Genomic DNA, 25528 nt, shown 5'->3' on the forward strand with positions numbered 1-25528 from the left:
TTCTTAAATAAGAAATATGTATTTACACATATACATATATTAATAATAAACACTATATGTAATTTCTTATCTCTCTAAAATTTTTACAGACGTATCGCGCGAAAGCTTAAAATTTGTAGAGAATTAATATATATCTAAAAAATAATACCTAGAGATATACTTAATTAAATGTATAGATTCCTATCGAGGAGGTAGAATTTAACAAATGCGAGAACTACTTTGCGCAGATTAATGTTACTTATCGATGCTATTCTATGTAGAAAATATTATCTTACGTACTAATAAGGCCTGTATTTTAGGTATTTATCGTTCCCATTCCATGTCACACGTGTAAACACTTAATGCAAATATTCAAAATTATGATAAACCACGGATCAAATTGATCATAAATCATTTTTTTTTTATCATTTGATCCATGAAAAACGTGTAACACGTGACATGAAGAACGTGCTTGGTATAAATATAAAGATGAGATTCGGACGGTCGCTATTTCTCTGTGCGCGAATATATGCGGGAGCTTAAAAAATATCTTAGATTAACTCACTTGCTTATCACCGTGATAACACATTGTCGCGTGTGCCGCATTGACGACGATGCTCGCACACGCGTGCAATGTCCCTTAAAAAATAAAAAGTCGACGCTCCCTTCGTAAAAAAACGCATTACTATCGATTACTCTGTCGCTCTAACTTACCTTATATTAAAACGTGCTACCATAAAATCGTACGAAAAGTAAGGTTTCTTCTCGCTTTTTGGTGTGGAAGGTATCAGACATGGATAGTTAAACTCTTCTATGACTGAGCAGGATTTATCGAGGATTGGATTTTCGAGAGGAGTAGATTTTCTTGAATCATTAAGCAATGGGGTCTCTTGAATATTTGAATCATCAGATTCATAGCTCAGTAAAAGTCTCAAAGAATTTGTGTCCTGAGGGCACTTTAACTTTTAAATCTATCGAAACTTCAAAGAGCTTTGAATATCCGATTCTTATACCGTAAAAATTGCATTTTTACACGAATTTTTCATATATTCTATTAGGAAAAAAAAATTACAAAGACAGAAATAAATAAACTATTATTTAACTCAGCCGAAAGAGTTAATTTCTCACCTTCTACTACGGTTCCAATCATTTTTCTCCTAAAACTAAAATTCTACATTCTACAAAAACTACGAAAACTTCACCATCTGTGCTCTTTCGCTTTCTCGAGATCAAATCAATTTCGCGTTATTTCTCATTAGGATAAAAATTGAAGAACGTAGCAAAGAATGATAATCAAGTAATCTATGCACAAAGTCAATCACTTTTGCTAATACACGTATTTTACAGACACGTGAAATAATGAAGAAAATCAGTTTGTACACAATATCAATTTTTTAATACAAACTGTCACGCGTTTGACTTGTGAAAAAATTAGTATCTATAATTTAGAAATTTCTTTTGTATTTTTATCATGTAAATACCTGTAGATATGAATTATTGGAATATTTGGAATATCTATTGAGATGAATCACATTAATCATTCGCGTGTACGATATGTATGAAATAAATAGACATTATAATGATGTCGCATGATTTGAAAGTATTTTCTCGCGAAAGAAATGAAATGCCACAAGAAGGTGGGAAAGCGGTTCTGTGTTTTCACACGGAATCTCAGTCTTTATCGTACGTGTCATTTGCACACATAAATAGAGAAATTAAAAAAAGCTCTCTCTTATCAGACTTGTTAGTAGTTATCGATTCTCGTAAAGTAAACTGAAAAAAAGAAAACAATCATGAGAAAAATCGTAGCACGTCTCGCGATAATAAGACATATGTAGAGAGTCATGTATCTATGAAACAGATTTAAGGATTCGCACGTTTCCGTCATAGCAACTGCAAAATATACGCGTGTTTAGAATACGATGTCACTACATTTCGTCTGCGTCGATGAGAGAAATCTTTGAATCCTTTATTGACGGTTCGATAAATGTATATCAAGAACGCCGGAGAGTAATCCGAATTCTCGATTTCTCAAGGTTACACAACTTTTTAGATGTAGGATCACAATTTATCTCCTGGATAAGGGCAATTTATAAGAAGACTACATACAAAAACAATTTGAGGGAATTCTTAAATTTTATACAATATAATTTGGAGTCGAGATACATTATAAGATCTTTGAAACTTAAATTACAATTTTAAATATTTCAGAATCTGAAAAAAATAAATAAATCCCTCTCTCAAAATTTAATTCCTAAGTTTTTTATTTAATTTAAAGAATTTTGTACCTTTGAGTTTCTGAAAAATCAAAATCTCTTAATTTCTCGGTTCTAATTTCGACTGAATTCTTTAAATCGTTGAATCGTTCAAAATATAATCATTATATATCTTCCATTGTAACTTTGATCAAAAATTCTTAAATTCATGAGTCTTTCGAGATTCAATCGATGATTGTTAATGAGTAATACTCATTTCAAGTTGCCATTTTATATCCTATAAATTGCAAGAAAGACATACTTACCTTTTGTTAAGTGCCGAGACAACAAATTCGAAAATTCGACAGAAAACTCTTTCCATAGGATTGATTACTTCCGGTGTCCTTAATATCGACGGTGAAATTAAATCGTCCTTGCGTGAGATCAAATGGGAGATCGCACTTTTGATCGAAAGAAATATTTTTTTAGGCAGTAATTAAAATATTAAGAACGAATCAAAAGCGCAGCGAGAAGGGTTAATGGCGTCTCGAATCGCTGCGACAGACTCCCTCCTCTCTATGTCCATCGCATTAACCTGAGTCAAGAATCAAATCTTACGCAGAGTATTGTACAAAAATATCCACTTTCCGGTGTCTGTCGTGTGTACGTGCTTGAATCTTCGACTGGTCATCTTGTCGATAAAGTTCTTCGTCTCTGTCTCGCTATGATTGGGATGCCAGCGTATCGACAGTATCGATATTCTTATAATATCCCAAGGGATGGTGTCGAGTACCTACATTCATTTTTAATCGCTTTTATGAGCTCCACGATACTCATTATATTTTTATAATTCAAAGACAAATGGAACAAACTTGTCAGAGTCGAAATATGCATTTAACCACGATATGTCTCAAATGTTTCAATCTCAAAAGTAAAACACTATTTCTGCTCTTGTACAAAATAAAATGGAAAACAAATCAACGCATTTCGTAAAATTCGAAAGAATTAGAAAGAAAATGATTAAAAGAGACAAATATTTACCTGGCCATCGGGAGCATCAGGACTGTCTATGCTTAGATAATCCAAGGTTGTAATGTTATACGCCAACAGTACGCTATAGAGAGGAAAACACTTGAGCCTAGTGGTAGGAAAGCCGTCGTCCGAAACAAGGCTGTTAGGGCCGTCGCCCAATTTGGTGACCTGCACCTCCGACTCCTGGTGATACTTTATCTACAAAACGCATGCGTTCGCTTTGTCGCGCTTCCCTAAAGAAAAGCTTGCCGAAGAAAAGTATATACGGTCTATCTTTTACCTCTTTGGTATCCGTGTCTGTGCTGAGACAGGCATGGAGAACTCTCGATCGCGGATTCCTGCTGCTTCGCTGCGCTTCGAAAAAGTTCTTGGGCTCGGTTAGTATCAGAATACCACGCCAATTCAGATTGGACTCTAGCCAAGTTGTGCTGGAAGTTACGCCTATCTGAAAGAACGATAACGCCTCATAATGATCGATAACACGAAAAATAAATTAACCGATTTAAGATATGTATATATATCCCAAATTTTGGGGTAATCAATTTTTTTAGTTTAACGAAACTATACAGACTATAACTAAAAAATATTAGTTATCACAGCTGAAATTTTGGCATAATAACTAAATTTCACGTGTAATATAAGGGTAGTTAAAATTTAGCTGCGGTAACATTTTTTTCCGTGAACGAATTTACGGCTCAAAAATCGCGATAGAAATCGAGAGATAAGTTGAATACACCACCGACCTAATTTTCATTGCGTGCAATAACAAGAAGATAAATTGCAAAGCAAAAGAGAGATACCGAAATTCATGTATACATTTATCTCGTTCATCTATAGTTTTAATTGATTGCGTGCCGATAATAATTTGCGTGTTTCGCTGATATTACAAAGCCTTATCATAGATGATAAAGAACTATATTAATACAATATTGCGATGTTTATTATAGACTTCTAAGATTATTAAAAAAAAGCACCGATATTTAATTTTAAAAAACTTGATGAATCGCAAAATAAAATATACAATAAAATTTTGAGTGAGATAAAACTCAATTCCAAATTCTGCAACAAGTATGCTAACTTTTATATATATTATATAATATATATGTATGAAAAATACTTTGAAAATACTTTCTCAAAAATTTGCATATTAAAAACCTTACAAATTCTACATAAAGCGATATTATCTAGAAAATTGTAATCTTCTAAATTTCCATGATGCTTCTATATATATGGTAAAAACTGCAGAAATTCAATTTTAATTTCAATTTTAACTCATAGAACTTACAGAACATTTTCTTCAAAAAAAATTTCTTTATTATAACTTTTTAATAGTGAATATACATTATATGTATGTATTTGTATGCATTGTAGACATAAATATAATTAAAATTAAAAATTTTTAAAAAGCATTCCAATTTTTTTTCAGAGACATCGTAAAAAATTCTTGCCTTTAATTATACTCTTCGAAATTTTAATTCGTAAGATAACTTTTTCTTCTCAATTGTTCATCATTTGAAAATTATTATTAATATCTTAACCGATCAATTAATTATAAAATGTTCTCTTTTATTATCTCTGGCTTCATTAAACATTCTGTCAGTAATTAAGAACTTTAGAAGACTCTGTATGATACACAGGCCATTCTTCAACCCCGAGTTCCGCAAACAAAGGGAGATTACGCCGCCACATGGAAAAGATGAGACTTCCAATGTGGTGACATGTGAAACATTAATCATGCTCGGGATTAAAATGGAAGAATCCTCACCCTGCTGATGTACTCCACGTAGATACCCTCGCGCTTGCTCTGCGACAAGCTGACCACATACTTTTCCTCCGACGTTTCGTTGGCGTTCAACGGGTCCTGATGGGTCGTGGATTTCAGATGCACCTGTCGTATGTACGCGATCAATTGCGGATTGTCCATCGAAACGCTTTCAAGCACGTAGTCCCTGGTCATATTCGCATCGAACGCCTGTTTCCTGTAACGGAACATCCGCTTTAAGCTACACCAGTGGTGTTCAACCTTCCGGAATTCAATCATGTAATCCTTCCCGGGAATAAAAAACGAAAATTAATAATTTTTTTCACGGATTCACGTCAAAATCCAATCGCTTCGACGGTAGATCGCGTATATGTTTTTTTCGATGTAAAATGATGAAATTTTATCATAGGAAATATACGTGAATTTTATGATTCATTCAAAACAAAAGAAAGACTTTAATAAACTTCGAAAAGTCGGAAGAAGAAAAGAGAGCACAATTAATGTAGAGATTTTACATATAATTTCGTATATTTTTTCCCCAAAATTACGTGTAATATTTTGTTCTAACATTATAAAAAATAAAAACAAATTGTGTCAAAAATTGAGGGAATAAATTAACAGAAAAAAATGTTAAAATTTTATTGCAGAGATGCAACTTGCCTCAAAGCTGCCGCTTCGCTCCAGACGAGAAGCACAGCCATAGCTGTGCAAAAGGCAGAGATGAAGGCCAAGCAGGGGGCCACTTTTTTCCACCAGGCCCTTTTATAACTGGTAAACGACGTGCCGACCAGATTAGGCCCTATAAACGGCGGCAGAGCTGCGTTTGACGAAGGTACCACTGCGGGACGCATTCTGCGAAAATAGAACGAACGTGTAAACACGCGTTGCACGCAAATCACGAAAATGAGACACCCGGGGTGACTTGCAATCTGACAACTTTGTGACGTGTCACGTATTCTATTCTATCCTCGAAACTGCTTTTAACCCCGAAATCTGTGCAGCAGCAAATAAATGTAAGGATTTTACCATTTTAATGGTATTAGACTTTAAATAATAGATGAGTGAAAAATTGTTTTTTTTTAGTTAATCTAAATTAATTTAGAGAAATAAGGAATGGTTGAAAACTGAGGCAACTGTAGTAAAGAAAATTAGCAGGAATTAGCAGATATTACTGAAATAGGGTAGTATTCTCAGTCGGCAATTTAATTAGTAACTAGTAAAACCTTGCTTCGCAATTAACTTCAACGACAAGTACTATGAGAAAGACTCGCAATTAAAAAAAATTTGATATAACGTTTAATCAAGTAAAAACTTTAAAATGTATACAAAAATAAAAAAAACATATTTATTTTTTCTCCGCTAAGAAAAAATTGCACGTGATATTCAACAAAAAATTGTAATTTAGAAAACGTATGGATCTTTTGAGACACCCTATACACACGACAAGGCATGCAGGTATACAAGAGTGAGTCACCCTGCACTTTCTAACCATCATTTTTTCAGTCACGTTCAAGTGAATGCACACCTAAGGATTCGAAACAAAGGAAGACCCTTATGGATCAGATTATCACTCGTTTGTCATCTGTCATGAATTGTAATTCCATAAATAAAAATTTGTTTTTACAATTCATTAATTTTATTTTATTTCGATATATTTTTCCAAGTATTTTTCATATTATAGAAATTAAATTTATCATATTTTATTTTTATTTTATATATTTTATTTTATATTTTATATTTTATTTCATATTCAAGTTTATATATAACAAAATAATATATAAAAAACAATAATATTTTTTTAGCTTTTTATCCTCAACATTATGTTATAGAAAACTGTTATTGATATTCATTTAAAAAAAAAATCATTTAACCAGAATTTAATAACTTAAAAATAAAATTAACTTTTATATATTACAAATTATAAAATACATTAATAGTAAAAAACGTTCTAATTCAGAAAATAGAATGTACAGTTGCATGAATTGATAATCTTAACAAAGTTTAACAAAAATAGATTTGCATCATATATTTATATTGCAAGTGCTTTAAAAATTGTTTAATTAAAAAGTCTAGACTTTTTATTAATATCTTCATAGATATATTAAATGTCCTATTTTTAATTAGATGTTTTAATAAAAAGAAAAATTAGTCTTCCTATAGAATCTTTAAATTTACGAAAAGCCTGTAACACATTTATTAGATAAGTTTGCGTGTGTTACATCGTACGGAACAATGTTTGCTCCGTTATTTGTCTCACACTATTAAAGGTGTGCCATGTTAGCGGTACAAACTTCGCCTCACTTCGTGCATCTCACGGTTCGCTTAACTAATTCACTGCGAACTTTTAGAAGGATAAAGCAAACCAGGTATTCGCCATAAAATATATTTGCTTGTTTGGATTGAGACAATCTTCTACGTAATATTTCGTAGCGCATGTCAGAAAATTTATTCTTACATCTTTTTCGATCAAAATCAATTTAGTAAAGTCAATCGCGCAAAATATATATATATATATTTTTATATCAATTAATTTACATAAAAAATAATATACATATATATAATAAACTTCACAATTAATTGTTGATCGCCAGTGATAAAATTTTAACAAATAATAAGATGCAATTTAATTCGACCAAAAACTGGCTATTCATTTATTGAAAATAAGTACACACTACGTTTTGACCCACATTGTGGTTCTTTTCAAGTGTTGTTCTTATTCAGCAATTACATTAATTAAAAATAGAAATATGAAAGTTGTCCTGTCATATCGACAATCTGTTGACGAGACGTGCGTCTATTTTTTAATTAATGTAATTGCTGAATAAGAACAACACTTGAAAAGGACCACAATGTGGGTCGAAACGTAAGTATGTACTTATTTTCAATAAATGAATAGCCAGTTTTTGGTCGAATTAAATTGCATCTTATCATATATATAATAATTTTCAAAATTATAAATGATCAAAAACAAATAAGATGTAACAACCAAAATTTCTTTTAATTTAAATTAAATTCAACAGAATTTTAATAACACAATTTAGATTTTTAAGTGATGTAATGTCACAGAAATAAAAAAAAATGCACTGTTTAATCGAATTGTCATAAAATCAGTTCACGATCTGTCAAAGGATCTATATAAGTGAAGTTTGTTGAGTGGGTCGCGGCATGATTTTTTGACACATTTCAGCTGTTTACGAATATATCCACATCTACTCACTTTCCTTTCACCGGTTCCACGGTGACTCCGTGTTCTTCCTTATTCATGAAATCGAAGAGATCGGCGAGACGTGCGTCTATAAAAACGGGACCATTTACAATCTCTGGTCAGTTTCTGCTCACGCACGAGCGTTCGTCACATCTCCCAAGTACCGCACTACGATATTCGAATCGATTCGATTTCGCGATCGGGCCCAAACTGCACTTTTCCGCACCGATACGTCGTCGTATATCTCCTCCGATGATCGGATATTTCACGTCAAATTGCGAATGTGTATCGTGGCGCGATCAAAATATTGTTTGGCCGAACGCTGTGTCACGTGACTCGACCTTCCCAGTGTGTTGTCGTCCTGTTGTGTTGTGCTGTGTGTCTCATAGATCGTTTTCCTGGGTATGTCCCGTTCCGCTTTCCCCGACGTTGCAATGTGAAAATTTCTCTCTGAAGAACGCGTCGACGGGAGAGTGATGAATCGAAATCGAGAAGCTCGCTTCGCCTCCTTTAGTTGCAGATTTATTGTGCAATAAATTGAATATATCCAATGCAATCCCGAGCAAATAATTTTAAAGTGTCTTTCTAGTCCAGTTTACAGAACATGGAATTTCTTCGCGCGCGAGATGTCTTTGAATTTTCCCTCATATCTTTGAAACAAAAATTAAATATTAATTCCATCACAGTTTTAAATCATTCAAAATACCTAGAAAATGTCTAGATAATTTGTTTTATAACATAATAACGTTTAATTTTTAGCAATTTTCCAAATAAATCCAATGAAATAATTACTGAATATTCAAGATATAATTAACTGTCTTTTAATTGCTCCACTTGTATTCTTTATGAAAATCGAAACTCTTTAAGAGTCTTGAAAATATATATTAGTCTAATTGGTTCTTGAGGGATCTTTTTACAGAATCAAACATTTCAAGCATTCACTGCACATCCTTCTTCGTTTCGCTCTCCTTTTATTTTTTTTTTTTTTTATTATACGACTGCGTTCCCTCGAAGGATTCGACTCGTGCTTCTCGATAATGGAGCCAGATTTTTATAGAATATATAGAGGCCTTAAAATATAGTCTTTCACTGTCATCCCTTTTCTAAATTTTTCCCTTATTTTCCCATGCATTCATTACAAACTCCGCTCCGAAGATCTTCCACGTGTTTCTTAGCACGACCTTCGATTCTTCACGGGATTGACATTTCTCGCAAGTTTTGTGCTGTCACATCCCTGGAAATGAGAACTCGATATCCGGAGCAAAATCTCACTCTTACCAAGATCGGTTGAATCGGGATCTCTCGCGGGAATTTCTTCTCTCCAGGAATGCACTCGCGATTGACACTTCTCCCGCGAGAATTCCCCGACGTGAGCGAGTTAACGAGAGAGAGAAAGATATCGTCGTCGCTCACTGGCGGCGCGACTCGTCTCGTCTGTCTAGCCGGTCGCCGACTTCCTCGGGTTTGACCGACATCGAATCGCACATATATATATATATATATATATCGATTCTACGAGCGGGAACGACAACGACCCGACAGACAGAGAACAAAGACGGCGACGTCGGGATCCGCGACGCGACAAACGAGCCGCGTGCCAGGACGTTTGTGGCGGCTGCGTCGCGGAAACGTGTATTGGTATTATGGTCGAATGTCGCATTGCAGAGCGACGACGGTGTAGTACGGCATGCACACGACGATGGCCCGTCGCCGCCGCCACGTCGTCCGCATCTGTCACCGTCTGTCCTCGTCGCACCCAAGCGTATATACGAACCCCTTGTTTCTCCCTCTCTGGGGATCTCTTTCTCCAAGAGCCTCCGACCCTCGCATTTCTTCGACGGAACTTCTGTTCTGTCAGTGTCGATATAGGCACCCGGGAAGCCTCCTGCGCGACAGACGGCGAGCGAAGAGGCTCGCATTCGAGATATAAATGTGAAAGAAAGGGATGATTCCCCACATTGTTTGCTTTCCAATAATATATATATATATATATATATATATATATATATCGACGATGAAATTGAAAGAAACTGCGCGACCACGTGTGCGGATTGTAACAATTGTGTCGACTCGAGATTGCATTGGGAACGAGAATTGTTAATTTTGCCGAGCGTTTTGCATCGTTTAGCTTCGATATCGAAAATATTGACGAATTCGATAACTTGGGTTTTTTTTTATCTTTTCGTATATAACGCGAATTCGATTAGATTTGCTATTTATTGTATATTGATCTATTGACGTACACGAGTTTGACATAACAATGCACATGCACTTGAGAAGCAGACCGTAAATCCGATCATTGTTTAGCAGAATGTTTGCTCGACACTTCTAGTGGTCAATATATTTGTAAACTGTTTACCAATCTCTTCCTATAGGTATTTAAATACCTAGGTAAAGTTTTATACAATGGTTTTGTTTTTTTACGTATGTTGGTGCATTCAATCGAATTGACATGTAACATGCATAATATATAATCGGGAAATATGCTAATAAATAATATGACGTAAATTAAAAATTATTATGTATGTGTGTGAAATAGGAGGATATTACTTCATTTAACTTCTAATACATTATCTGCTCATTTACTTATAATATATTAATATAATCGCTCAGTATAGCCGTATATTTGAAATGCTAAAAATAATTTTGTAAAGTTCCCTAGGCTTTCATTAATTTTCAAGAGTATTTATAATAAATTTGCCCGTTATTGTTATTTTAATTTATAATAAAGTTTATAATAGTATTTATAAAAAAAATAAATAATATATTTATTGTTTACATATATACATATTTTTTCTACAAGAAACAAAAGAAATTATATACGATTGAATACTTTATATATTAAGCAATTTATAATAAATCGAACAATTTTCAAAACAATTTATAATAATTTAAGATGTGAAATATTCTTTATACATACTTGCAATTAATTAAAATTTTACTATTTGTGTGTATATAATACAAGTCTTTATTATTTATGTTGCTAAAGAAATTTTCTCATGAAAAAGAAGCAATTTAATTTCCAATTACTTATATATAATATTACTCACACAAGGATAATTAAAATATTTTAATAATCTGATCTAACAGTAGTAATCAAGTATTAAAATCAGTCATTATATTCTTTAAGTCGGCACTTTAGCTGAATCAAGAGAAAGTACGATAACTTTTAGAGCGAAAATTTTATAGAAAGTGCAATAACTATAATAATATAATATGATATTATAATGATATTATACTAATAACATTATAATAATATGCATACAATGTAGATTTTGGTGAAATTAATTATATCTCATCGAGATATTCTCTAAATTTTCGACATTGTGTTAAAATAATTTATCTATTCGAATTATTAGCAACTGTGATTGCAAATACTCTCATTACGAAATACATATCTAACTAACAAAAGGAAAAACTCTCTTTTTCTCTTTTAAATTAATTTTGACTTACTAAGAAATAGAACTTCTGTATTAGACGATGGAGAAAACTTTATAGTGCAAATTACATGAAAAATAAATTCTCTTTTAAAAGATTTATTATTGTAAAGCTGCTGAAATATAAAGTGGCATGAAAAATATATTCTTTTTCAAAAGATTTATTATTTATTATTATAAAACTATTATAAAATATAACGATATTAAGATAGTAATTATTATAAAAATTATAAATTATACATTTGTTCTATCCTTTGGAAAAAAAAATATGTAATATTATTGAAGATAAAAATTTCGCGCCTTTCCATACATGTTAGTCATGTTTGATGATTATATAAAAAATGATATTGTAATTTTTACCATAAATATTTTCTCCATGTGTGTATGTAATCACGTCTCGCACACTAATTCATACACGAACTTGCGTAAATCACAGTGCACACGTACTAACACAGAACACAGAGAGTCCGTTTCACTTCTTATACCGTAGAACACCTGAGAAATCCATCAGCTAAAGAGAGAGATTACGCGAACAGATTCTTTGTAATCTTTGAAACTAAAAGAACATAATTCTTCCCTCACCTCGTTCCTCCCACTTCCATTATGCTCAGATCTCCTTATATTTTTCTTATCGTACGTATTCCTTGGAATTTGGATAACTAGATCTTCTAGATCTGCGGCCGGAGTGCAGGTTGCTCTTTCCGCGTACCTGAACCCGCGGCCGGGCGACCTATCCTTTCGCGCTTCAGTCAGGAGATTGGAGCATCATCCAGAAACAGGTTTCCCTCTTGGAGATCGGTCCTGCTCGCGCAAATCCGTCGCTTTAATGTCCCCGAAAACGATCGGGGAGAGACCCGCTCGATGACTCGACCCACCGATGGAACGAGTTACACACTGCCAGCAGTGTTTATGACACTGCGCGCGGATGATGACACGCGAGAGTACCCACCGAAAGGAAGTCCCTCTCTCTCTCTCTTTCCATCTATCTCTCGCCTTTCTCTCTCGCTCCCTTTGCCTTTTCTCGTCTCCCACGCCAGACTTGCGGAGAATCACCACAGACCGAGAGAAAGAGAGAGGAGGACCATTTTGCGCGCGGTTCACCACTGATTGTCAGATGACACCTGAACTGTCTAGCTAACTAGATACAGAGGAGGAAGTGCAGGCAACGTCGTACTATCGCTCTGCCCTGACTCGTGGCGAATAGTCTGCCTCGACTGCCCTCCAGCACCTGGAACCTAGCGCCTGACGCTGGTTCGTTCGCAGAGTACAATGCCTCCTATATCGGGTGTCCTTCTTTAAAACACCGCCTACCTCCGTGCTCAACTATCCCCTTCAAAACCGACGCGCGAGGCCGCCTCTTTCTCTTTCTTTCTTTCTCCCTCCTCTCTCTTTCTCGCTTTTACGAGGACATTTTCCGCTCTCCTAGCCAGGTAGGAACCAGTGACTCTCATCCCGTCCAGGTAAATCATGCCGATCGGTTTACGATTCAATCCGAGTATATATATAGAGTCGCGAAAAGATTTCGCGCTATGTGATGCGTATTGGATGGAAAGTATGAATAACTTTGAATTTTTATTTTTTAAGCAATTGTTCGTTAACGAGTAAAATCAGAAAAATTAGTATGTTAATGTTGGAAGCCATCTCTCTCTTTCTCTCTTATTAATTTTATGCTTTTTTCAGTTTCTATCTCATTTCCGTATCATAAATGCTAAAATAATGTTTGTGTTAAGAAATGTGTTAATTCGCATATACATATGTTAATTGTGTCAACTAATTTATGCGCAGAGAGGATTTTCTCTTAGAATTTATCCTATGAAAATCATGGTAATCGTGGGACAATAAAAAATATTAGTATCCACCACAGTAAGATATAAAATATGTTCGATTAATTTTACTATATTAATATTTTTTATTGCGGTAAATATTTTAATCAGAGAAACTCTTATATCTAAAATTCTTCCAATACCATATTGTCCCACAATTACCATAATTTTCAGAGTAAATTTTAAGAGAAAAATTCTCTCTGTGTCATTTTTCAGAAGATGTTGCACATAGGAGCAAATCAACTTTCTTAGAGACTTCGCAATAATCCCATTTGTTATTCTAATTTGTTATTTTTTAATAAGAAACCAAATGAGAAGATTGTATGATTGCTTCTCTTCATTCTTTAATTAAAATTGTATGATTCATCAGACAGAATTGTATAAATATGCAAGAAAAATCTGAAATGAACTTTCTATTATGCTCCCGGGACACTTAATATCTCTCAAGATATATACATATACATGCACTGATCTGTCATCTCAAAACATATGATGCAATCTGGAAACTATAACATTGCTCTCTGCTTGTACACATAATTTAGATATCATCAATTATTTGATTTCTAATTTGTTATACAGGAATCTCTTACAAAGTAATAAATTTTAAAAACACACAAGAAAACTTGTGCATGAACATATACGTTTTGTGATAAAATATTTAATTGTAAAGTGACTTGAATTATTGACGGAACCAAAAGGATTGCATCATGAATTTATACCTCAAAAAGTGTGAAACGTTGAAAGAATTTATACATCGCGTTAAAAAGGAATCACATATCGATTGCGCATATTTCTAATATGAAAAAATTAGCGCAGAGTGGTATAAAAAGGCTCGTTAACTTGAAAGCCGGACATGAACCGCAAGTTCAGTCAGCTGGCTGCGTGTTATTGATCCTGCAAGTTGCGCCCTTTGCATAACGAAACATCGTTGTTGAAGTCGACAAAGGCGGCTGTGGCGTGCGCAGTTCCTTGATCAATGTACAATGAATTAATTTTAGTCCAAAGGAATCCGCATACTTCAGTTGCATCTGTGCACATTGTATCTGTTCATGACACGGATCGCAAAGTGATATATAACTTCGATAATTTCAGAGTTTGACTTTGCTTTAGAGATGCAAAGATATATAGCATCTACTATATTGCATTTTCCAAAAATATATTTATTATGTTCAATATAATTAATATACACATTATATATGTACAGTACCCTCCATATAAGTTTGGAAACACCTTACATTTTGCAATTAAATAATCGTATAGCAGCGATCTGTGTAGATTTTTTATATTAATAAATCGTAAAATATTTAAAGGACATTTTTATTTATGACAAATCGCTGCCATGCGATTGTTTAACTGTGAAATGTAAAGTGTTTCCAAACTTGTAAAGGATACTGTATGCAATAAATAACAAATGTTCATTTATAAGATTGTTTTTTGTTATCACGATTAATAATATTTCAAATAATATACTGATAAAAACATTCCATTAAATTTATATTTTGCATGTTACGAATATTTAATTAAAGAATTTCTTTAGAGAATTTTTCTCTTAAATTAAAAGGATCCTTTTGACAGAACTGTGCAGATTTTTTGCATAAATAAATCATAAAATATTTAAATGACATTTTCATTTATAACAGATTGCTGCCATGCAATTCTCCAACTGTAAAATGTAAGGTGTTTCGAAATTATGGAGGGTACTGTATATATTAAATAATGTACATGTATTATATATGCTACTTTCGATCGAAATGCGAAATTCTTTGCACGAAAAATTTATATAATCGAGTCAAAATTAGGCCGATTAATATTGGAGCACTTTAATTCGTGTCCCATTTCGCGTAATGTTCTTTCTATTGTAATAATAACTTCTAAATGCGATGACCTTGGGTTTGCATTTGGCGTATCGAATTTTTACGAGGGCGGCCTCGACGCTTATGGATCATGCTCATAATTCAAGAGGCCAGTGGCGGCAGGTCGGCGGTAGAAAGGTGGCATTTTTTATTTAGCAGTGCGACATAACGAGATCGTCTTCCCGCCAGAGGTGGAAAGAAAAACTGGGTAAACAATGACAAGAGAGGGGCAAAACAAATAATAAAAAAAAATATGGAACAACGCCAGCCTTATGCGAAGTCACTTCTCGACGGCAATGTGTGTACGATTTTGACAGAATAATTTGAGAAAATTCACGAGAAAAAACATGACTCGAAACAGCACCTGTCTTTTTCAAGTCAGCATTATATTTTATCACAAAAAAGCAACTGTGCCCGCGGACGGCTATGAATAGCGGATAAAAATAAAAAATAAAAAACTGTGCGGAAATGAAATTAATTTTTTAACTCACAATAAATGAACTAGTTTATTTTAATGACGCGATTAATGTAAAATACTTTCTATGTTATCAGTGACTCTGAATATTAAATGTCTTTATATTTTTTTATGTTTGACAAAAAATAAAAACTAATAAAAGAGAAATGTAGTTTAAACTTGAATGACAAATTACAAGATTTTTTATGATATAATTTCATACAATAAATATAAGATTATTAACAACGACATAACACGCGTTTCTGTTACCGCGCTTGGCTCCTAATTAGCTCATTTAATCCTTCTTATTATTGTTTTTTACGAGAGCCTTCAACTGATTTTATAAAAGATTTTTTATTTTTCAAAAATACCGGTTTTATAGAAATAAAAAATTAAATTTTATATTAAAAATTTAATTTAATTTTTTACCGCACAACATAAACCAAAGGAATTGAAATAACTTTAACTGTAAAAAACAATAAATTTACCGTACAATACTAGTTTAAAAAATAATCTCTATTCTTCTTCTTTTCGATATTTTAACCAATTTTATACTCGTTAAAATTTCTCGGTATACAAAATATAATACGGAATATAATATGCAGATATAATATGAAGCGTAAATTCGTCGCATAAAATTTATAATGCAAGATACTTCTATGCGCAGAAATTAATATTTCATCACGTTATTATTGTATTGTATATTAATCTTAGTAAGCGGTGACAATATTCGCGATTTTAAAAGCAGATATAGTCAGATTTGACAATAATTGATCTAAAAATCTAAACTATTCATTGATTTATTCGATATTATCATTTTTGTCAAACATGATGATTATAGAAAAAGTTAAAAGTTGGGATTAATAATTTAAATTGTTCTCCGGTAAAAAATTTTAAGTTAAAAGGATCTTTTATAAAGAGTGAGCTTTACATTACTTTGTCCAACATTGTTTCATGTTGTGAACATACAACCGGAGGCAGATGGCATAATTTCAGTGACATTGAGAAAACAGCCCGACGATCCGTCACCCTTCGCTCCAAGTCCAGCTGCATTTGGGTTCGGAGGGTTTGGAGTAGGTAATATTCTGGTGCACGCATGTGGAAGCAAACGAATTTTCTCTTTTTTGATAATAACTTGTCTTTAAAATTACCAAGAAAAATTATTCAGATACGTCAAAAAAGTGTATAAATAATTATTTTATACTTCTATCCTTATAATATTTTTATTATTTTATTCCTTTCTTTTTTCTTCATCTCCTTATATTAAAACTATAAATCATACATATGTGCCATATAATTTGCATATCGATATCCGATCATTCGTTTCCTTCTTATGAAATTTTTATACATTTAGGTATGTATATACATTTTCTTTATACAATATGAGAACAAAACGTCTAAAGTTGCTATTTTAAATATTTATTTTGTTCCTTTCTGTTTGTCATTTCCTTCTGTATTATGCGTACCTACTCTACTTTCATAATTTATTTCGTCAACATTGCATAAAGGCACCGGCTATTCTAAATATATATATTTAACTTCTATTTTCCATTCTTCTTACTCATATCACACATATATATATATTTTTTTTTCCTACATTATCTTCTGGATTTCAAAAATCGCAGAAAATTGTACAGAGTATCTGTGCTATTATCAATAATTGCCTAATTTCTTATTTCTCGCTCATTTACATGGTATTTCCGGTTCAAGAACAAATTATTTGAAAAAGTGTCTATTTCACTCCTTATACACTGTCACTATATTTTCATTAAAAAATCTCCGGTTCTCAAGAAAGCAGATTAGTATAAAAAGTGCCAAAAATTGTACAGAGTATCTATGATACATTATCAATAATTACGCCTTATATCATTTTACATCGTATTTCCGGTTCAAGAAAAAATTATTGAAAAAACCGTCTATTTCACTCTTTATATACATTTGTCACTATAGACTTTCATAAAAAATCTCTAGTTACGGATTAGTATAGAAAGTGTGCCACAACTACCTTTATATTTGCTCCGCGTTTAATTCCCCGTTCCTCTCTTGCGTTGCATCCGTATATATATCCCGACACTTATGCACATGGCATGCGAACTCGTTCGGGCGCAGACGCGCCGACAACGGAGCGGCCGTTGCGCGATCAGCGGCATACACGACTGTGACGGAAACCGGCGCGGCTGAGGAGCACTCGCGCACCGACCGCGACCGCGGTAGCTCTGATCTCTCGTCGCTCTGCTCCGGAACGCTCAAACGCGCGCGCGTGTGTGTGCAGCCTCCGATCGTATTCAGAAGTTTTCCCTCTCCCTCGAGTGTAATCCCGAATCCCCCGAGCTCTCCGAGTGTAATTCAGTATATATGCCCAGGACGAAGGCTGCTTCGTAATTGAAACGCTCGATAAAACTCGATTACTCTCGATACATTTGACGGAAAAATTTATGTAATATACGAGAAATGCATATTTAGTGTGTCATAGTAATTGATTGATTACAACATGATACATATGAGACACGGCTCGTGAAAAAATTACTCGATGCTGGAAGAAATGTTAGTATTGTATTTCGTTGAGAATATCGATGTTTGTGTCACAAGTAGATAAAAATAGCCGAAAGAGAATTGCTTGATGTTGTAGAAAATGTTAATAAAATTATTATTTTTATTTTTTATATCGCGGTCCTGTTATTTTTTAAATGGAGCCAATTACTTTAAGATTGCTTTGAAACATGTCACATGTGCTATGAATATATGTTATTGTCCTTTATTTTAATAAGAGAGAGAGGAAGAGAGGAATGTAGAGAAAATTTCTACAAAATTTCTGACTGTATAAAGTTTAATAGCGCGAGTTGCATGACTAAACAGCACTAATGTATTTAGGAAATCACTCGTGACTTTGCTGTACATGATGTGTGTGTCCAATAGTTTGATTATTGTTTCCTCTAAATATGTCCTATAGTGTTACATATATGTATATATATATAAATATATTATATAGAACATTTATTAATAATATATAACTAAAGTATTAATAATTTTTCCATTAATAATAGATTTTTTGATAAATTATTTATAATATTTAGTTTTGTACATTCGTGTTTCTGTTACGAAACTACATTACATTTAACATCAAAATACAAATAGACTATTATGAAAGAACAAAATCAGTGTTGCACACTGATTTTATTCTTTAACAATAGTCTATTTTGATGTTATTATGCTTGTAAAATGTGTACGAAAAATGTATGTGAGTTTATTTCTCGTTCAAGAATTATATCGAAAAGATTTGTAGCATTTCAATTGGAAGATTAAATTACACGAAATAAAAATTTAATCGTGCGAAATATAACAAATTTATTAACTTAATAATTATTTGTTTAAAATTGAATATAGAAATGATATAAATTATGAAAATATTGGAAGTAATTATGCGCATATTTTTTGCGAGATTTCTGATAGTTAATTTAAATTTTTTTTTCTCTACAATATTCTCATTGATGTAATATGTGTGTCACTACTAATAACTTCTGAGAGAAATAAAATTCAACTCCTATCTCTAAAACTTCATACAATTACACAACTATTGATGGTGACACAATTCTTCCTATCAGGAAAAAATCGAAATAGAAATTCGTGGCAGAGAGCAAGAGAAACGATATAATATGCATAACGGGGCATTCTGTAACAATTTTATTGCGAAAACTCTTTCATACCATCTTTGACGAATGGACTTCCAAACGCTTAGTTACGACGTAACGTGATTCGATTTTGCTTCGGCACATTGTAATCGATTACATTGTAATTGAAGGAAGCCACTTCGATGTGGAAGTACGCGCTCTCTTGTTTGCAAGTTACAAATGCCCCTTCCTAACTTTGGTCTCGCAGCTTTCGCTGTTTATATAGATGTAAGTTACATAAAGGATGAAAGAGCCTGTTCTCTTGTCTTATATCGCTGTTCCTCGGCTGTCCCATTTAAAAAATTCTGGCTCAAGCTTCAAATAACTTCAACAAGACAATAGAGAACTTTGAAAGTTATATAGAAGGAAGCCTATAAAAGATATCTAAAAATTAGGGCATTAAATCAGTATTGAAGAAAACTTCTAAAAAAATCAAACGAATCATCTAAACCTCCTATAAAAAATTACCATGACGTATGTGGAGTATTAATTTTATTTGTGTAACATATTTTATAATTTATATATTTTATCTAACAATAAGTCACATATTGAGAAGAAGAGATACGAAATGAAGCATCTGGCGTTCATCATATTTTATACTTTTGTTAATCATACAATCGTAAATATATTTACGCATCCTACAATTGCGTTTAATTTTTACCAAATGCTCATCTTTTTCTCTTTATTGTGATTGTATGTCAGAAAATATTTTTTTCTTTTCGTCCAGACATTTTCTTTTTTTACAACTTATCCGAAATGAGCTACCTGTCAGGTAAAACTTATCAAGAATTTGGAAAAATCGGCCCTTGATCTAGAAATGCTTTTATCATGTCAGAAAATATTTTTTCTTTTCGTCCAGACATTTTCTTTTTTTACAACTTATCTGAAATGGGTCGACAGGTATGCTACCTGTCAGTAAAACTTATCAAGAATTTGGAAAAATCGGCCCTTGGTCTATAGAAATGCTTTTAGCATAAAGTTAAAAAATATTATTTATAAATTACTTAAATTTCGCGAATGTTTAATACTTTAGTTTTGCGAATGTAAAGATATTCAAATATCTTATATATATGCTAGTTATAAATTATCGATCAAATCTTGTAAAACATAAAATGATATTTAAAAATAGTGACGATCTTTACACAAAGTAAAGAAAGATTTTTCCTATGTACAAAATTTCAAGAAAGTTTCAATCAAACTTTTTGAAAAAAGTTCAATCCTTCGCTTGAAGTTGTCCTAAACATATGCTAAACTTATTTCATTGAAATGCAGTTTTCTCCTAGTGTAATATACCTTATAATCAAATTCGGTAACCGCTACTCTCGTTCACGCCGTCAAGACAAGTTTGTCAAATTCACATGAACGTAAAATCGGATTTACTTCGGTTGGCGTAAGTAACTGCGAAACTTTATTAAGGTATTTGTGTTCGGTCTAGCAGTATCGAATAAGTAAATTTTCCGCTCTGCGAATTTTTTCTCATTTCTGTCTGTTATAGTTCTGCAATAATAATACGCGTTTTTATATACGGTACCTTTTCACAAAGCTTGCCTCTACCTTTAAGAATTCCTATGCATGAACGAATAGGACGGAAATCATTGCACAGAGTTCAAAGATTATTACGTTTTTTTCCTAAGAGCAGATATTCAATTTTTAAATGTAATTGAAATTTGCCGCAAGCTTTGCCATCAAAATATACACATTTCCAAGTAAAAAAAGATATATTAAGTTTAACAAAAATTTTTTTAGTTTTTATTGCATATTGCAAGTAATATTATTGTGATTATTAGAATTAAGCAATGATGAAAAAATTATAAAATCTGGAAACTAAAACTTTCAAATTAATAAATTAATCATAATTTAGTAATAAAATAATTCAAGAGGATAGATATAATATAACTATACAAATATCTAATATTCGCGTAAGTCATATTATAAATTCTCATTTATCTTCTCTCTCCTGTTGTTTCTCTCTTGTTTTTCCTCTCACTCAAAAGTTTTCCTGAAAAATATCTAGTGCTTTTGGATATTATTTTTTATTTACTTTGTATATTATTCCACTTATTTACTTTGTATACTATTCCACTTATTTACTTTGTATATTATTCACTTTGTTTTTCTAAATAATTTTAAAGTCTTTGTCGTATTTTATATCATATCGAGCAATGTTTTGTTAAAACACGCAAGTATATGTTCCTTTTATTGATAAAACGTTCTGGAAAAGCAAACGTGATGGATGAATAGATGATGTATGTCCCGACAAATGTGTATTCCGAACTAACAACGCGAACATCAAGATGGAACGAAAATGTCGAGATATGTACACGATGAAGATTCATTCGCTCCGTATTTATTCGACAACCTCGATATTATCGGCGATAAGAAAATTCTGTCATAGACGAAGCTTGGCTTATCTAATGAAAAATTTCGTTTTATTCGAAGGCTGCGGAAAAGCTTTTTACGAATTTTCACGAGCACTCTGAATTCTAAATGTTAATGTGTTTCGTTTTCAAAATAAGAATCCTCTTTTCAGCAGCAAGCTTTAATCGCTGCTGTTGCAGTCAAACTTAATTGACGTTAACGATTTTTCGATATCCATCAGGCATATAATCGTTACCCCATTTTTCCACAATCTAGATTATTTTTTTTGCAGTAAAACTACACAGTCTTTGAAAATGGCGAGGTTACGGATATTAAATAATAATATTTTGTTAATGGCTTTTAACTCTGAAATCACCAAGAAGCAAAATTTAATTATACTACTATATATTATATCACATATATTACTCGTACTTATTATATCGAGATTATATTTATTTAACAATAAGTCAAAGCACTTTTCTCTCTCTTTTTTGTCCCTTCTTTACGCTTTTTTTTACAAAAAAAATAAATAAATGCGATAATACTTTATAATTCCGAAAGCCTATTTTATGGTTTCATAGCGACTCTTTATCTAGTGATAGGTTGTGATAAGGAGGTTACTTCAAAAGACATAGCATACGTGAGTGGCCCTGCACGCGGCAAGTAGTGACACGCGCTGACACCCACACGCGGCATCGTACATGACACCTCGAAAAGCGACATGGTGTAGTGACGTGAGATGCATCAAGTTTCCCACATATCCGATATCTCTCTAATGATAAATTCAATATCGTCACACTAAATTTGACATGCTCATCGCACACAAATACATATGTATACATATATATATATATATATATATATATATATATTTCCCCTATGAAATCTCTGACAAATTTGACTCGTCTTTCGTCTAGAAATATTTTACCATTTTCTCACATATAGTCTAATATATTCAAAAGTCTTCTTTACATCACAAATTCTATCTAGATTTAATTAATACGAATTTATATTATAATTATCTGTATATATATATATATCATAATTACACGATGTTAATTATTTGCGTCGCTCTTTATGAAGTTTCAAAATAGATGCGATGAAGCTTCTTCAAAATTCCATTAACGCAATTTATAACAGATGCATTAAATGTTGAAATTTACATCTGCGATAGATCTCGTTGTTCATTATTGACCAATATTATCAATTAAAATAATCGTTTATTCAACCGTATCGAAGATTAATGAAGCGCGTTTCGACTATATAAATTGAATTAAAAGCGAAGATCCATATAATCTCGCATATACATTTAACCGAAATACATATATATATACAACAATATACGGATGTATGTGCGCGCGGAAACCTCTATTCGATCTGCAATTCGAGTGGCAGCAATGCATCAGCCGTCATATTTGCTGCGCCCGCACTGATTAATCAACGCCATTAATTGGTGCTGATGCTGCGCGCCTCCGCTCGGCAGTAATGTAGATCGCGCATAGAGAGCATAGAATTCCGCCGATTAATACAATGTCATGTGGAAAAGTCCGTTACCTTGTTGACAGAGAGAAACGAACGATTGTTCCTGTTTAATCGCTCGAGCATGCTCCAAAATTCATTCAACATTCATTTAAAAAATTGCTCTCTCTTTCCCTCTCTCTTTATTGTTGTTTGACGAGTTTTAACACTTTAAAACGCAAGCCCCAAAATGTTGTGTTACGTATATCGCTTTTTATGTTATTTCAATAACTCACATTTTTCATTATGTGTCTGTATGTAAAAATGTACATGTTTTTGTCTGCATCTATTTTTGAAATTGACGTACAAAAAACGCATTATTGATTGTACTGCAATTACAATTAAGTATATGTAAATAAGAGAAAATCTAACTTTTTATATTAATTTTTAAATACATTTTGTATATATATCACGGAGAGAATCTTCTCTTATAATTTACTCTGAAAATCATAGTAATCGTAGGACAATATAGTAGAATTGCAAGAATTTTATAAAAATTTCTCTGATTAATATATTTACTACTATAAAAAATATTAATACGTACATAGTAAAATTAATCGAACATATTTTATATTTTATTGTGGTAGATATTAATATTTTTATTGTGATAAATATTAATTAATCAGAGAAACTCATAAAATTCTCCCAATATCGTATATTATCCCACAATTATCATAATTTTCAGGGTAAATTCTAAGAAAAAATTGTATCTGTATATATATATGCATAATAAAATTTTAATTTGAAAATTGTTCCTCTTTTATAGCACAGCACATTTTATTACAATAATAAAAAAATTCAATAATTAATAAGTAAAATATAAGAAGGTCAACTAATATTTGAACATCAAATTTTGCTTGTTTTAGTTGGTCTTCTTATATATTCTACTTATTAATTATTGATTTTACAGGAGCCTACAGGAAAAAATTCAAATTTAAGAAACTATTCACTTTCCTACATATATTCAGTCTTAAGCAAGAGTTTTGCCTTCCCAATTTGACGATACGTCGTATCATTCATCGGATACGACAGAATTGCTTCGACCTAACCCGAAATCAATTAACGCGCAACGAAGGAGTAATCACGAGGAACATATACTATTATAAAGTGATCAATCAAGCCATTCATGTCGTAAGCAAGATTCAGCACGGCGACGCGTCGCGAGAGCAAGTCCGCCGCGTTGCCGTCCAAAGGCTCATCAGCGATCGTCCGTAATTATTCCGCACGTTAGCTCTTAATTAAGCCGCTCAAATCGACGGCGGACCGCTACTAATTAACAGCCACATCGGGGAAAGAGCCTCACGTCATCAGTTGACGGATTTAACGAGAAGCCATTTGGCGCGCGTGACGAGCAGCATCTCTCCCTTTTTCTCCTTCATAAGAAGAAAGGATGACACTCGTTGTTCGATAAAAAAAAAAAAAGTCACGCGACGAGGCGTCGCGGCGCCGTGACAATGTGGAAATATGAGACTTAGTCAGCCGTCGCATCCCGGCGTCGTCTTCGTCGTTTTTGTCGATATCGCACTCGTACCGATGCAGTTTACACCGGTCGCCGATGTACACATCCGACGTCTATTGAGGAAAAATGGGTGCCAATCAATCGAACCGAAGTGATCCCATCCCCGGAGAAGAAGGTAAACCGTCCATCTATATCCTTACAAGAAGAACGGCGCTTTCTTTCTTTGTCTCGCGGACACGTCACACGCGCGATAATTGGAAATGTTGTAAATTGACTGACTCTTCAGATACATTGACGTCGCGAGTTTGATATTTATAAAGAGAATGGATATCTTTTTTGAGTTTCAGCACGATCGATGAAAGATAATTGGCCCTCACTGTTCTTTTAATATCTTAATAATTTCTCTCATTATTTTATTTTCTCTATTTTCTTTTCATTATAGGTATCAATATAAAATTTTAATGAGATTTATAATTGAGCTCTTGCTATACAGTAATCAGTTTATATAAATATTATATAATATAATTAATAGCGAGCTAATTTTCAATATTAAAGCTGTAACAATATGTACATCTAAAATAATTCAGATCAGAAGCTGCGTGGATTGAAAGAATTAACAATGTTATATGACAAAAATTAGAGAAAAAAGTACATCAAATACTTCCATAATTTAAAATTTTTGACGAAAGATTTTAAAATTATTATATTATCAAAGTATTTATTTATCTCCTTTGTTAGGATACGAAAAGATATTAATTGAAATGAATTGTAAATTATCATGATGA

The 25528-nt window shown here is 32.7% G+C and overlaps 2 protein-coding genes across 6 annotated transcripts in view; one reads left to right on the forward strand and one right to left on the reverse strand.

Annotated features, from left to right (window-relative positions):
• LOC114937953 (protein Star) lies at window positions 1-17954 on the reverse strand. 4 transcript variants are annotated; one of them, XM_029311620.2, is made up of 7 exons: window positions 9452-10090; window positions 8186-8823; window positions 5629-5820; window positions 4972-5185; window positions 3487-3651; window positions 3216-3404; window positions 1-2967 (listed from the first exon to the last, which is right to left on the reverse strand). In XM_029311620.2, the coding sequence occupies exons 2-7, from the start codon at window positions 8230-8232 to the stop codon at window positions 2782-2784; spliced, it is 993 nt and encodes a 330-aa protein (XP_029167453.1). In that variant the 5' UTR covers window positions 8233-8823; window positions 9452-10090; the 3' UTR covers window positions 1-2781. The 4 variants fall into 4 exon arrangements, with proteins under 4 accessions (XP_029167453.1, XP_029167452.1, XP_029167456.1 ...); XM_029311619.2 differs by having other exon boundaries at window positions 8966-10090; XM_029311623.2 differs by lacking the exons at window positions 8186-8823; window positions 9452-10090 and adding an exon at window positions 17746-17954.
• The window catches only part of LOC114937952 (serine/threonine-protein kinase 32A), a 25771-nt gene continuing 18146 nt past the window's right edge, over window positions 17904-25528 (forward strand). Inside the window, exons 1-2 of one of the 2 annotated variants that reach the window (XM_029311617.2) lie at window positions 17904-18284; window positions 24195-24918. In XM_029311617.2, the coding sequence (XP_029167450.1) occupies window positions 24870-24918 (49 nt within the window). In that variant the 5' untranslated portion in view covers window positions 17904-18284; window positions 24195-24869. The remainder of the gene's footprint in view (window positions 18285-24194; window positions 24919-25528) is intronic. The other variant, XM_029311618.2, reaches the window with a different exon arrangement.

The sequence above is a fragment of the Nylanderia fulva genome, unplaced genomic scaffold (genome assembly GCF_048542155.1).
Source record: "Nylanderia fulva isolate GAGA-0341 unplaced genomic scaffold, ASM4854215v1 Scaffold4, whole genome shotgun sequence".
Classification (NCBI taxonomy): Eukaryota; Metazoa; Arthropoda; class Insecta; order Hymenoptera; family Formicidae; genus Nylanderia; species Nylanderia fulva.

Excerpts from the sequence above, each read along its gene's own strand:
- LOC114937953 (XM_029311620.2), bottom strand. The coding sequence starts at position 8,232 with ATGAATAAGGAAGAACACGGAGTCACCGTGGAACCGGTGAAAGGAAA. Across the intron at positions 5,186-5,628 it reads AGCGAAGCGGCAGCTTTGAG|GAAACAGGCGTTCGATGCGA; the intron begins GCAAGTTGCATC and ends GTTCCGTTACAG. Across the intron at positions 2,968-3,215 it reads CTGATGCTCCCGATGGCCAG|GTACTCGACACCATCCCTTG; the intron begins GTAAATATTTGT and ends AAATGAATGTAG.